The sequence below is a fragment of the Nannospalax galili genome, unplaced genomic scaffold (genome assembly GCF_000622305.1).
Source record: "Nannospalax galili isolate Female #2095 unplaced genomic scaffold, S.galili_v1.0 scaffold598, whole genome shotgun sequence".
In the NCBI taxonomy this organism is placed as follows: Eukaryota; Metazoa; Chordata; class Mammalia; order Rodentia; family Spalacidae; genus Nannospalax; species Nannospalax galili.
In genome coordinates, this window is record NW_008342423.1 from 2,051,420 (window position 1) to 2,066,407 (window position 14,988).

The 14,988-nt window shown below is 42.9% G+C and overlaps 1 protein-coding gene across 3 annotated transcripts in view; it reads left to right on the forward strand.

Moving 5' to 3' along the window:
• Positions 1-368: 368 nt before the first annotated feature.
• The window catches only part of Osbpl11 (oxysterol binding protein like 11), a 71,371-nt gene continuing 56,751 nt past the window's right edge, over positions 369-14,988 (forward strand). For all 3 annotated transcript variants that reach the window (XM_008838561.3, XM_017799495.2, XM_029566170.1), the window contains exon 1: positions 369-1,575. In XM_008838561.3, the coding sequence (XP_008836783.1) occupies positions 1,370-1,575 (206 nt within the window). In that variant the 5' untranslated portion in view covers positions 369-1,369. The remainder of the gene's footprint in view (positions 1,576-14,988) is intronic.

Sequence of the window (14,988 nt, forward strand, 5' to 3'; positions counted from 1 at the left end):
AGGCACTGTCAGCTGAGCGCTGGGTACACGTCAGTGACAGGTTAGGTGGGCGGATTATAAAACCTGGGCCTTCACTGCAGGCTGCCCTAGAGTCTTTTCAGAAATAAGATTTTACATTTGGAGGAACTGTAGAAGTCTCCTAAATAATAATTCGCATTTTACAGATGTAAAATAAAAGTTTAAAGAAAGTAAAAGGAGAGCACCTAGCTCTGGTACCGAGAGGTCTAATTTCCAAGACAGCTTCATTTTCATTTTCAAGACTTATTTATTTTACTCCAAGATCATGCTTTAAAAAAAAATTCCAAAATGACTGAATCGAACACGCGTTTTTTTTCTTTGTTTTGTAACTTTATTTTTTAAAACTCCCTTAAACATTCATGGAATGGGGCTCCAAAGAGAAGTAGAGGTCTTGGTTAAGGAGGTCTTGGTTAAGAAGGTCCAAATCACATTCACAAGTCAGCCTCACTTTTGTTTCTGCCGCCTTCACTGCGCCTCTTCCCTGTGGTTTCGCCCTTCAGCTCCTCCCTTCTCTGGTTACTGCCTCCTTTCGGGCTCAGCTGTCCCAATCAAAGATGGCGCCACAGGCTTCAGCTCTAGGGGAAATGAGCTCACGCTACTCCGGAAGGGAAGGCCGGCAGAGCTAGCAGGCGGGTGGGTGTCCGGCTGTGGGTGGGGCGGCGGCCTCAGTACTGGTATTTACATTTGGGGGTGTCGAGGGCGCGAGGGGCTCGTCATCTCCGCGGAAATCGGTCGAGCATCAGACCGGGGGCCTCGAAGACCGCCCGGAGCCGCTCACTTCTAGCCCAAGCCCGGCGGCCCCGGAGCTCGTAGTCCTCCCAGCGGCGTCTGCCCCGACCTCTTCGCGGGCTCCGCGCGCCGCCCGGGCTCAGGCTTGGAGCCGTGGTGGGAATCGCCGAGCTGGCTGGGTGGGCCTCTTCTGAAGATCGGGCCGAGGACTAGAGAGAGCGCGGCGGGCCGGGCCCCGAGCCCCGAGGTCAGGCCGCCGGCTCCCGGGCCGTGGATCCCGTCCCTGCCCAGCCTTCCCAGCTGGGGACCAGCGACCTCGCTCGCGCCGCTCGCCGCCCCCCGGAGTGTGGCCCTAAGCCCTCTAGCTGGGTGTTTTGCCCTCCTTGCTCCTGCGTAGAGGGGAAGAGACCGCTGAAGGGTACCTGTTTTCCATCCTGCCCTCTTCAAAGTTTCAGCCAGTGGGGATGCCTGTCCTCCTTTTTTGGACCCTTGACAGTTTCCACTCTAGTTGTAGTTTGGTTTAGCAATAGAGATCACATTCAGATTTTAAAAAGGGGGGAGGTTGGGGAGTACCTCCAAAATTCCTCTCCAGTCGGTCTCTTGTCCCGCCCGGGAAGGGCAGATGAACTTTGGAGTTAAGATGCAAGGAGGCGAGTCGGCGCCGGCCGTGAAGGTCTCGGAGAGTGAGGGAAAGCTGGAGGGCCTGGCCCCAGCGGTGATCCCCAGCAGGAACGGCGGCAACAGCACCTGCGGAGGTGGGGCGGGCAGCAGCGGTAGTAGCAGCAGCAGCAGCAGCCGCGGTAGCAGTGCGAAAGCTTGGCAGTACAGGTATGGTCCCTCAAAGTGACATCCTGGGGTGGATGTGAATCTGCTGGGGTCCGAAACGCAGCTTCCAGAGCCGCTGATATATCCGATTTGGACCAGGAACCTTAACTTTGATCCGCAGGATTCACTTCATTCAGAAGTTCATTCAACAGGTGTTTATTGAGGCCTTTTGAGGAATTCAGAAATGTACCCCAGAACTTCCTCTATAACCCGAGTTAATTCTTCCTCTGATTTATTTCTGTCCTCATTTTCTGGTTTTGCCTTGTTGAAATTTGTTTACAAGTCTGAACGACCACAACAGCAGGAACTGAAGTCAGCAATTTCGGCAGCTAGCAGATACTACACGCTCAAAACTTGTGGAATGATTGCAGAGAAGATTCTTACCCTTTGGGTGTTTGTGACTTAGAATGGGGGAAGGGACATAAATACTTTGAACACAGGGACAAAGGTAACAGAATACAAAGCCTCTGATAACTCTAGATCAGGCCCTGGGTGTGTTTCAATTTGAGTTGGTCAGGCCACTTGAATACACTTGTCTTGAAGAGAATTCTGCATTTGTTAATTTTCACTAATATGAATGCAAAATTTAAGGAACAAAAGTTCCTGGAGAAGCAGCAAAGGTTTATTTTGTTTTTTTATAAGTAAAGTATAGGGGGAAATTACTATCCATAATTTTAAGAATGAATGAAATCAGGGCTTCCTATAGTTTTGGAATTATGAAGATGACTTCTTAAATTTTGGTTAATTGCCTGTGTGTTTAACTCTAGCCTTTTTTTTTTATTTTTAAAGCTCTTGAGCTGTTTGTACTTGTGAAATGTATGTGCAACTTGGAAGAAGTTAAAGCCAAGGTTTTGTGAAAGATACTTATCAATAATGTCCATATATCCATATATGTGAAGTATGCGTGTATTAACAATATGAAATTATGTATATGTGAAACGTGCATGATATTAACTTACAGAAATGAGTTGAAGAAGGTAACTTTTTAATTGGCAAGTGACTATTGGAATAGAATTAAAGTCAGCATGATATTCTCTTTCTGTGGTTTAAGACTAACCATAAGATAATTCCTTTGTAGGGATATTTTGGCATGATTTAAGGAAGTAAGGTGAAGTTCAAGGCAGAGTCAGATTTCTCTTAGTTTTTTCTGTTGGTTGTTTTTGGTTTTTGAGACGGGGACTCCCAGTCCTGGCTGGCCTGGAGCTCACTAGTAGACCAGGTTGGTTTTGAACTCAGAGATCTGCCTGCTTCTGTCTCCCTGGTGCTGGGATTAAAAGCATGTGCCACTATATCTGGCAAAGTTTTTGATAGTTTTTATTCTGAAACCTAGTCTGAATTAAAGTAGAATGGAATAGATTTCTTAGCACTGGAGAGGCTTGATCTTAAAGCCATGGATTTTTGTTGTTGTTGTTTTGAGATGGAGTCTCCCAGCTGGCCTGGAACTTACTATGTAGATCAGGCTGGCTTCCCATCCAGGGTGCTTGGATTAAAGGTGTGCTCTACCACACCTGGCTTAAAGCCACACATTTTTCTTAGGTACTTTTCATTCAGAGCCTTGTTGTCCCAAGTCTAAGCTACTAGTTAATGGTTTTGTAATTTTCAAAAATAGACTATTGGAATCACAAATGAGGAAAAGTTTTTAGGGAAAATTCCAGCTCGCAATACAAGACAGTCTAAAGAATATTTGAAAGGCTAACATATAAACTCAGCTGTCCTAATGCAGACCATAGTCAGAATGACAGTAAGTTTTCCAGGAAAGCCCACTCTGTTTAAGTAGGCAGTGTGAATGTAAAGAAAATAGCTTAAAAGAAAGCTTATTTATGCCTGGAAAACTAAGTTCTGTAGAGTTCTTCCCCAAGAGTGAGGTTAAGTGTTCCCATCCTGAATTTAGTGAGGCTTGTCCACCTAGATGTTTGATTTGTTCCTTTGTCCTAACATGTAGTCATTTTCTCCTTTGCCCTGTGTGGTTTCCTTTTCACTTTTTAAAGATGTTACAAACAGAATAATAATTCTAAAAACTAACCTAATCCTCTGCTTTTAAAAGCAATTTATACTTACTACCTCTTGTTTATTTAGCAATCCATAGCAGCTTGCTCTCTTTCTCATTTTTTTGGTCCTTTTGAGACAGGGTCTCCCTGTAGCCCCAGCTGGCCTGGAACTCACTATGTAGACCAGGCTGGCCTTGAATTTACTGAGATCTCCTTGCCTTTGCCTCCCAAATGCTGGGATTAAAGGCATATACCACCACACCTGACTCAGTTTGCTCTCTTTACCAATGGATAATGAGTATTTGTAGGTTTTTATTCCGGCTGAGTTCCCTGTAAGTGTATCTGCTATTAGAATTCTATTTTTTAAAAATATTTTAACTATTTATTTTATTTTATGTGTATGTGTGTATTGCCTGCATGTAGGTAAGTGCACCTACATGCCCGTGGAAGACAGAAGAGGCTGTCGGATCCCCTGGAACTGGAGTTATGGACAGCTGTTAGCTGCCATGTGGGTGCTGGGATTCAAACCCGGGTCTTCTGCAAGAACAGTCAGTGTTCTTAACCGCTGAGCCATCTCTCCAGCCCTAGAATTCTATTTTTTAAAATTTTATTTTACATGTATGAGTGTATTGCTTGCGTGTATGTAAGTGCACATGAGCCATGCAGTGCCCCTAGAGGTCAGAAGAAGGCGTTGGATCCCCTGGAACTGGACTTATGGATTGTTGTTAGCTGTCATATGGGTACTGGGATTGGAACCTGGGTCCTCTATAAGAGCAGTTAGTTCTTTTTAAAAAATATTTTATTATTTTTATTTTATATGTATGAATGTATTGCCTGTATGTATGTAAGTGCACCTGCATCATGCAGTGCCTGTGGAGGTCAGAAGAGGGCATCGGATCTCCTGCAGCTGGAGTTATGGACCATTGTTAGCCGCCATGTGAGTGCTGGGATTTGAACCCAGGTCTTCTGTAAGAGCAGCCAGTGCTCTTAACTGCTGAACCATCTCTCTAGCTCCTGGCCAAAATTCTTACTCTTAGTTTTCCTTTGTATCAGTACTTATTTTCATGCTATTTTATACTTTGCTTTTCATATTTAACTTTTTAAATCTATTTGGGATTTATCTATGACTGTGTTGCAAATTACCCTAAAATTCAACAATTTAATGTACTAAAACACTATGTTTTGGAGAGAGCGCAGGGCAGGGCTCTTTGTTGCATAGGTTAGCCTAGAACTCCAGTTCTTTCTGCCTCCCAAGAAGTCTCCCAAGAAGCTGGGATTAAAAATGTGTTGCCACCACACCCCGCTAAGCAGCATTTATTATTTCACAGTGTGTATGGGTTCGGGTCAGGAATTTTGGTCTAGTTTAGCTATGTCTTGGCTCTGTGTTTTTCACAAGGTCATGGGCGAGGCCTGAGTGGAAGGATCTACTTATTAGCTCACTATGGGACTCATGGCATGATCTAGTTCCTCCCCCCTTATTGGATAAAGACCTCAGTTCGTCATGACTGATGGCAGAGTTCTTGGTGTTTCCTGGCCCACATGGTTCACTCTGTAGAGTGTCAGATAACTGGGCAGCTTGTTTCCTCAGAGGCAGGGATTGAAAAGGGAAATGAAGTCATAGTCTTCCTAAGCTAAATGTGGAAGAAGCATCACATTTTTTTCTATTAGAAACCAGTTGCACAGAGGGCATAAAGACCAGTAAGTAGAGATTATTGAATACTGAGCCAGAAAATGTCCACTATAATGAATAATGTAATGGAATCTAGATTATCACCTAATATTGAGATGTTTCTTTCTAAATGGCGAGGTTGAGATTGTTTGGTGTGATCACACAAATTTGATGTGATTGCTAGGGAATTAGAGGCATCTTGGTGCCAGGAAATGAGTAGTAGTGACCAGGACAACAATAAGGGAAAAGGCCATTAAATTCTGAAATGTCAAGAGGACAGATGAGTTTTGGGGAGTCATCTTATGAATGTAACTTTAGATATGTCCATCTTAATATACCGGGATGTTTACATGTCATACCCAGCTAGTCCTTAGTCCTTTCTTCCTTTCTTCCTTTCCTAATGACCCTAGTCTCACTGTATAGCCCTGGCTGGCCTAGAACTTTCTAGGCCAGCCTACCCTTGAACTCACAGAGATCCACTCATCTCTGCCTCCTGAGTGCTGGGGTTAAAGATGTGCACCACCACACCCAGCCTGTCTCTATTTTAAAGTGGAAGAAAATAAAAGTTGAAATGAGTTGGTCAGGATCCAGAAGCCTAGTAAGGGGAAGAATTTTTATTCATAGGCACTTATTTGCATAGAGGTATTAAAAATAAATGGGCTCTAAAGGAATGGATGATTGCTGATGATAACTGGTTTAATACATGATTGGTCTCATGATTTCTAGGGTTCTCATTCATATGACAAGTGTCTTTGGGCCTCTGTGGTATGTGAGTTACTTGATTCCAGGTTAATGTGCATACCCAGGAGGGTGAAAAGCCAGAAGAAACCAGGGCTTCATTTTGAGGATCTTCAAAAACATGAAAAGGAAGAGCCATAGCAGTATTTGTGGAGTACTTCATGACCTTAAAGCATGCACATGCTCACACACACGCACACACACAAAACACGTACACACAAGTTGGGGTTGAAGTCATTACATTGACCTTAAATTAAGAATCATTTACTTTCATCGGGTGTGGTGGTACATGCCTTTAGTCCCAGTACTAAATCAGAGGCAGGGGCATGTGGGATGTCTGTGAGCTCAAGGCCAGCCTGCTCTACATAGTGAGTTTCAGGCCAGCTGGGGCAACAGGGAAAACCTGTCTCAAAAGAAAAAAAAAAAAGAGTCATTTATATTTGTATGATATAGGCTTTGCTTACTATTTGTCTTAGTTTCTCCATTGCTGTGACAAAACACTCTGACCAATGCCAACTTGGGGAGGAAAGGGTTTATTTATCTTACATATCCTGGGTCACAATTCATCTGGGAGCCCAAGGTAGGAACTGAGGGCAGGAACCTGGAAGCAGGAGCTGGAGCACAGGCCAGGGAGGAATGCTGCTTACTGGTTTGCTCCCCTGGCCCCTACTCACCCTGATTTCTTATGCAACATAGGCCCACCTGCCCAGGGGTGGCACCACCCACAGTCAGCTGGGCCCTCCCACATCAGTCAGCAATCAAGAAGGTGCCCCATGGACATGGCCACAGGCCAGTCCAATGAAGGAAACTCCCCAACTGAGGCTCCCTCAACCCAGGTGTGTCAAGTTGACACTAAAGCTATCCAGCACACTATTTTTAGGGAAGACAGATTTTTTTTTTTTAACATTTTTTTAAATTGAATTTTTGCAATTTTAAAATAATATAATTTGATGGTATTTAGATCCCCTCTTCTATTTGCAACGCTCCATGTTGCCCCCTTCCCCCACACAATTTAATGTACTCTATAATAAGGCCTATAGAGTCTAATTTGTATCCCCAAATGTCCTTCAATGTGTGTCCATCCGCTGGACCTTATTAACCTACCAAGAGTCTTATCTTTGGAAGAGACTGTTTCTCTTCTTCCCAGCAGCCATTGGTTGTGAAAAATTCCTTAGGCTGGGCTGGGATTTTTTTACCTACTTCCCTGTGTGTATGCTGGGATTCTGTCTGGTTTGAGCTTGCATAGGACCTGGACATGCTGTCACCGTTGCTGTGAGTTCATATGAGTAACTGACCAGCTGTCTGGAAGACACTGTTTCCTTGTGGTCATTCGTGCCCCCTGGCTCTTACAGTCTTTCCACCCCCTCTTCTGCAGTGATATCTGGGCCTTGAGAGGGAGAAGTTTGATAGTCTGTTCAGGGATAAGTACTCTGAAGACTCTTACTCTCTGCCCATTGACCAGTTATGGGTTTCTGTGTTAATCACCATCTCCTACATAAGGAAACTCTGGTGAGAGTTGAGAGATGCATTAATCTATGGGTGTAATCATAAGTCATTAGGAATCAGTTTAATATGATAATTATTTAGTGGAAAACTAGTATTAGGCTCTTCCCTGTGTTCTGTGACCTGTCTAGCCTCAGATTCCTAAGCCCAATATCAGTGTTAGATCAGGGCTCCATCCTAGAAAGTAGACTTTAAATTCAATTAGAGAGTAGTTGGTTACTCCCATATTTGTGCCACTGTTGCACCAGTGGGCATATCTTTCTAGGCCAGGATTCATAGCTGGGTAAGATTGATGATTATTTTTGCCTTCTGGTAATATGCATAGCACCTTCCATTACTAGGAAAACTAGCCAGTAGAGATAAAGGCTCTGAAGTCAGCACCAGCTTGATTTCTCCTTGTTTGTTCTATGGCTCAAGTGTCTTCAGCAATAGGGTCTTACCATGAAGTTCTGGTGGGTAACCAAGGAACAAGGGCAATGACCAGTGTTAGGACAGATTTCCTTTTTTAAAAAAATATTTTATTATTTTTATTTTTATGTGTATGAGTGTTATGCCTGCATGTAGGTAAGTGCACCTGTGTTGGGCAATGCCCACGGAGGACAGAAGATCCCCTGGGACTGGAGTTATGGACAGTTGTTAGCTGCCATGTGGGTGCCGGGATTCGAACCTGGGTCTTCTGCAAGAATAGCCAGTGTTCTTACCTGCTGAGCCATCTTTCCAGCTCCCACAATTTATCTTTTAATGTTTCAACCCAAGATTGGTAGAATCTAAGGATGTGATTATGTGTATGAATGTATTGCCTGCATATATGTAAGTGTACCTGTGTCATGCATTGCCCGTGGAGGTCAGAAGAGGGTGTCGGATCCCCTGGAATTGGAGTTATAGACGGTTGTTAGCCACCTTGTGGGTGCTGGGATCCAGACCTGGGTCTTCTGTAAGAGCAGCCAGTGCTCTTACCTGCTGAGCCATCTCTTCAGTACCCCTCCCTTTTTTTCTTAATACAGGGTCTCACTATGTAGCCCCCAGCTGGCCTGGAACCCACTATAGTTATTTTAATTCTGGATCCTTTCTTTTTTTCAGAGCGAATATCCAGAGCTTATAAAATGGCCCTTTATTTTTATATTCTCTATGTCACGTTTAAGGGAAGTTTACAGATGTGCTGAATGTTTATTGAAATGAACAGAAAAGAACTCTCCAAAGGAGGAACTGAAAGGCAAACCAGGGCGTATAGCTGGAACTGTTTTTATCTTTTAAAAATGAGAAACAATGAAAAATTGTTTCTACTTTAGTCTATACACTAGCCAACTGCTACGAACAGGCAGATCTCTGTTCCTCGTTAGTAATTCTGCTTTGTAGTAGATCGGCGGAAGTATTCAATTGTGCCTCTTTTCCAACGCTATCTTTTTTTTTTTTTTTGTCTTTTTGAGGCAGGGTCTTCCTGTAGCCCCGGCTGTCCTGGAACTCATTATGTAAACCAGGCTGGCCTTAAACTCACAGAGATCCGCCTGCCTCTGCTGCCTTTTATATGGTCTTGAAAACTCCATAAGCCAGCACTGCTTACAAGACATGTAGGAATGTGAGAGAACCTTGGAAGATAGAGATAGCATGTCTTTTATTGATCATATTTATTTGCTGTTCAGTATGATAAAATAATATTTCTCTTTGGCAAAAGTGATAAGGCTTGCCACTTTAAACAAAACAAAACAAAACACAAAAACTTTGGTTCCCAGCTCAAGCTTGAAGTTCTTTCCTTTAATGCAATCCACCTACCACATATGTAGGCATCACCTACTGCTCTGTGCGGCCCAGTGGGACTGTGCTGCTGTTGCTCTGAGTACGGATGTTTGTCATTTCTGACTCTGGACTCTCATCTGCCACTATCCATGAAGTTGGAGCAGGCTGATTTGCTAGCTTGCAAGTAGAATAAACCTCAAGCTCTCTATATTTCGCACAAAATATCTACTGGAAAATAATACAGTAATAAAAATTATTAATTTTGGTGTGAGAATCAAACTCAGGCCTTGAAATTTCTAGGTAAGTTTCCTACCACCACTGAGGTACGTCTCCAGTCTAATCAATAATTATATAGATATAATTTTGCATTTGTAGTATGCGTATTTCATATCTATGGATATGATAAATATGTATCATAAAATCTTGCCTTTAACCCCTTCCAAGTTTCACATTTCAAATACACAGTTTTTGAGTTAAAAAGGACTAGAGTCCTTGTAATTCCCGTACCATAGGCTGCCCTGATTTCATTCATTCTTTTTTTTTAAAAAATTTTATTTATTATTTTTATTTTATGTGTATGAGTGTTATGCCTGCTTGTGTGTAAGTGCACCTGTGTTGTGCAGTGCCAGTGGAGGACAGAAGAGGGCATTGAATCCCTTGGAACTGGAGTTATGGACAGTTGGTAGCTGCCATGTGGGTGCTGGGATTCGAACCAGGGTCTTCTGCAAGAACAAACAGTGTTCTTAACCACTGAGCCATCTCTCCAGCCCCTCATTCTTTTTTGAAAATTTCTTATTTCTTTATTTTTATTTTATGTGTATGAGTGTTATGCCTGCATGTGTGTAAGTGCACCTGTGTTGTGCAGTGCCAGTGGAGGACAGAAGAGGGCATTGAATCCCTTGGAACTGGAGTTATGGATGGTTGTTAGCCACCATGTGGATGCTGTGATTTGAACCCAGGTTTTCTGCAAGAACAACTCAGTGCTCTTAACCGCTGAGCCATCTCTTCAGCCTGATTTCATTCACTCTTAAAAATTATAGATAATAGCTGGGTATGGTGGCGCACGCCTTTAATCCCAGTACTCAGGAGGCAGAGGCAGGCAGATCTCTGTGAGTTCAAGGCCAGCCTGGTCTACATAGTGAGTTGCAGGACAGCTGGGGCTACAGGGAGACCCTGCTTCAAAAAGATAAAATATATATATATAGATAATAATAATTTCTCCCTACTTTATCAACAGCCAAAATGAACCTTTTGTTGCTTTTCCAGGAATTTTTGTTCCTTAAAAATTTCATTCATATTAATGAAAACTGACCAATAAGACTTTCTCGTCAAAATGCGAGTATTTAAGTGGCCCGATCAACTGAAACTGAAGTCTCAGTAGGGTTTGGGTTTAGAGTCTTAGAGCCTCTGCACTCTTAGTACTGCTGCCTGGCTCTGCCTTCATCAGTCCACTAAAGGGAAACGTCTCAGTGGTTAAATCCAGCAGAAATCTCAGGCTTTATCTCATTTATCTGTGGTAGCACTGACTTTGATGGCCACAGACTTACCGGAAATGCTGTGGCTTCTGTCTTCCTGTACTTCTCCAGTTTTCTTTTTTACTTTGCGTTCCAGTTATGTCACCCATTTTGCCTTTAAATTTTTCCCTTTAGAGTTCTAAGACCTTGTGATCTTATTTACTACTGCGTTTTCATGCACTCAGGCAAGTCTTTGCTTGCAGCTAAATCCTCCTGCCCTCCTTACACCTCCCCTTCAGGCCCTTTCCGTCCACCCTGTAGAACCTGAGCAAACCTAGCCTTCTCTGCACACCCTGTTTGGGTGGAGGCGTTCATCTTCTGCCCAGTTATTAGAGCTGCAATCTAAGTTTTGCCCATTTTTCTTCTGTCCCTTTCTCATTTCACATCTAATCAGTCATGGAATCCTGTCACTCCAACTGCTGTCACTGTGAAGTCCTGCAGTTTGTAGCTTTAAAAAACTGTTCGGTGGCGCACAGCTTTAATCCCAGTACTTGGGAGGCAAAGGCAGGGGGATCTCTTGTGAGTTCTAGGCCAGCTGAGGCTAAGGGAGACCCTGACTCAACCCCCCCAAACAAAACACCCCCCCCCAAACTGCACGTATCTTCTCATTTGTGGTTCCTAGCTCTTCTGTAGATACATAAAGTCATGCATGTATGTATGACCAGGAAATAGAAGAAAAACTGTCTTGGGGACAAAGGGGACTGACAGGAGGGGAGGGTAAGGCAAGATGGGAGGATGGGGACTTGTTTAATATGCAATATGTACTTGTACGAAAACTTGAAAAAACTTTATTTGGATGGCAGCTAAAACACACTCCTGGTGTTTCTCTTCTCCAGTAGCAGTGACCCTTCTTATGGGGTTTTCCTTCTAGAGATGTATTTCTTTTACACTTAATTACAAACTTAGATGGAAAGGTATTGCCTTTTAATTTCTCCATACTTGGCAGTGGGTTTTCAGACTGTTTTGTGTCAGTTGTGTCTGATAAAGGTTAAGAAATTCCTGTGTTATCCAGGCATGGTGGTCTAACACTTGTGATCCTAGCTCTTAGGGACATGAAGCAGGAGGATCACAAGTTCAAGGCTAGCCTGGGCTACGTAGCAAGACCTTTGTCCCAAAACAAATGAACATGTAGAAATAAGTGTATAGTAGTGATGGAGCTTCAGAAATTGAAAAAAAACTGCCAGATGTGGTGGTGTACACTTTTAATCCCAGCACTCAGGAGGCAGAGGCAGGTGGATCTCTGAGAGCAAGGCCAGCCTGGTCTACATAGTGAGTTCCTGGCCAACTGAGGTTACAGGGAGACCCTGTCTCTAAAAACCAAAACCCAAACCAGAAATGGAAGCAGTCATTGTTACCTAGGGAGAGTATCAAATTAAATGTAATACCATTGACCTAATCCAGCTATATTAATCAGCTTTTTTTTCTTTTTTTTTTTTTTTTTTTGGTTTTTTTGAAGCAGGGGATCCCTGTAGCCCCAGCTCTCCTGGAACTCACTGTGTAGACCAGGCTGGCCTTGAACTCAGTGCGCCACCATGCACGGCTTAATCAGCTATTTTTATAAACTATTAGCTTCCAGGCCCAATTCCAAATAAATGTTAAGGAAAAAAGATCAGAATACCTAGTTTGTGGAGAGTGGAGTTATTGAAGAAATGAAAACAAATTTTTTTTCATAGTTTATTTTTCAAGTCTTAGTTTTTTTTGAATTAGTTCTTCTAGTTCACAGAACACAAAAGGGCATGATAAAATAAGTATGTGTGGGCTCCCCCCGTTTTTTTTTTTTTTTTGGCCTTTTTGAGATAGGGTCTCCCTGTAGCCCCAGGTGGCCTGGAACTTGCTAAGTAGACCAGGCTGGTCTGGAACTCACAGAGGTTCACCTGCCTCTGCCTCCCGAGTGCTGGGATTAAAGATGACACCACCTCACCTAGCAAGTACTAGATTTTCTTAATATTAAAAGGCTCATTAAGATCTGTAAAAATCCACATATGTCTATTGGGAGTAGAGCCCAAGTGCTGGAGGTATTACATGATAATTCAGTCACAGGTTGAGTAGCTCTTATCAGAAGTGCTTGAGACCAGAAGTGTTTCAGGTTTTGAGTTTTCCAGGTTTTGGATCACTTGTATAGGCTTCACTTGTCATGCATTCTTTAATTCATTTGGATTTTGGATTTTTGGATTAGGGGATGCTAGCTTGTATAAGAAGATAAAAGAGTGAACAAAGATATTCAGTCACAGCCCATAATTGTGGCCCACACCTATAATCTCAGCACTTGGGAGGTAGAGGCAGGAGGATCAGGTTCAGGGTCATCTTTGGCTACTTAATGAATTTGAAACTAGCCTGTACTACATGAGACCAGGTTTCCAAAAACCAAAAATAAAATAAAATAAAGAAATTCAGTCTCACAGCATCTTTTCATGGCTACCACATGGCATAGTCACTCCACATCATCTGGTTGCACTGACTAAGAAGGAGGCATGACCCTATTCCAAAGAACAGGATATTCTTCAGGTGGGTTTGTGTCATGTGAGACAGTTGTTTTAGAAATTGAAAGCAAGCCAGTGTTCTATACCTCCTTATTGTAGTCTGGTTCTTTTCTGCTGTTGTTTTGGGACAGGTCTTATTATGTAGCCCTGGCTGGTCTTGAACTCATGATCCTCCTGCTTTAACCTCCCAAAGGCTGGGATTTCTGGCATGTTCCCCCATGCACAACTTGAATCTGGTTCTTTTGGGACTGACTTTTTGCTATTATCAAATGAACTGATGTCAGTATCCTTGTAATGAGAATATTAATTTTTTTTGAGACAGGGTCTCATGTTGGCCTTGTAGATGATGATGACCTTATACTCTTGGTTGTTTTGCTTTCACCTCCTGAGTGCAACTATTGGCAATTGTGTGCCATTGCACCTGGTTTAAAAGTTAACTCTAGGGCTGGAAAGATGGCTCAGCGGTTAAGAGCACTGGCTGTTCTTGGAGAGGACCTGGGTTTGATTCCCAGCACCCACATGGTTGGTAACAACCGTCTGTAACTCCAGTTCCAGGGGAATCCAGCACCTTCTTCTGACCTCCTCCAGCATTGCACCATACAGGAGCACTTACACACATGCAGGCTGTTCTAGTTTGCTTTCAGTCGCCGTGACAGAACCAAAATCTCTGACCAATACCAACTTGGGGAGGAAAGGATTTATTTAGCGTACATGTACTGGGTCATAGTTCATCACTGAGGGAGCCCAAGGTAGGAACTTGGGGCAGGAACCTGGAGGCAGGAGCTGAAGCATATGCCATGGAGGAACACTGCTTACTGACTCACTCCCCTGGCCCATGCTCAACCAACCCTTCCTTCCTTCCTTCCTTCCTTCCTTCCTTCCTTCCTTCCTTCTTTTCTTTTCTTTTCTTTTCTTTTCTTTTCTTTTCTTTTCTTTTCTTTTCTTTTCTTTTCATTTTTGGTATTTTTGAGACAGGGTCTCCCTGTAGCCCCAGCTAGCCTGGAATTCATTATGTAGACCAGGCTGGCCTGCTTTCTTATACGATACAGAACAACCTGCCCAGGGGTGGCACTGCCCACAGTGGACTTGGCCCTCCCACATCACTCAACAATCAAGAAAATGCTCCACAAACGAGGCCACAAGACCAGTCCAATGGAGACAATTTCCCAACTGAGAGTCCCTCCCAACTGAGAGTTCCTCAGCCCAGATGAGTCAGGTTGACAAGAAAAGGTATCCAGTATACAGGCAATACGCTCAGACCTGTAAAATAAAAATAAATAAAATTAAAAAAAAGTTTAAATGTGTTCACCAATGAAGTATTAATAGCATTAGAAAATTGAATACAAAACATTACTGTAACCTGTGAAGAAACACTTTGGATTGCTTTTCTAGATGATACTACTGAAATTATATACTTGAAAAATTTATTGTTAGCTATTAGATGACTTATAAATAACTTAGAAATGAGGAAACATCGTTAGTGAAAAAAAGATTAATGACATGAACAGAGGTAGCAGATGATTTTTTTATTACTTTATTTACTTTATTCATTCTTTGTGTTTATGTGCATGTGTGTTACAGGTGTGTGTGTGTGTGTGTGTGTGTGTGTGTGTGTGTGTGTGCGCTACAGGCGTGTGTACAGGTGCCTGTACTCGTGCAGGTGTGTGAAGGCTGGAGGTTGATGCTGGGTGTCTTCCTCTATTGTCCTTCACCTTATTCTCTTTTTTATAATTTTTTCTTGCATTTTATTTATTTTATGTGTGCATGCATGTATATATGCATGTGGTATG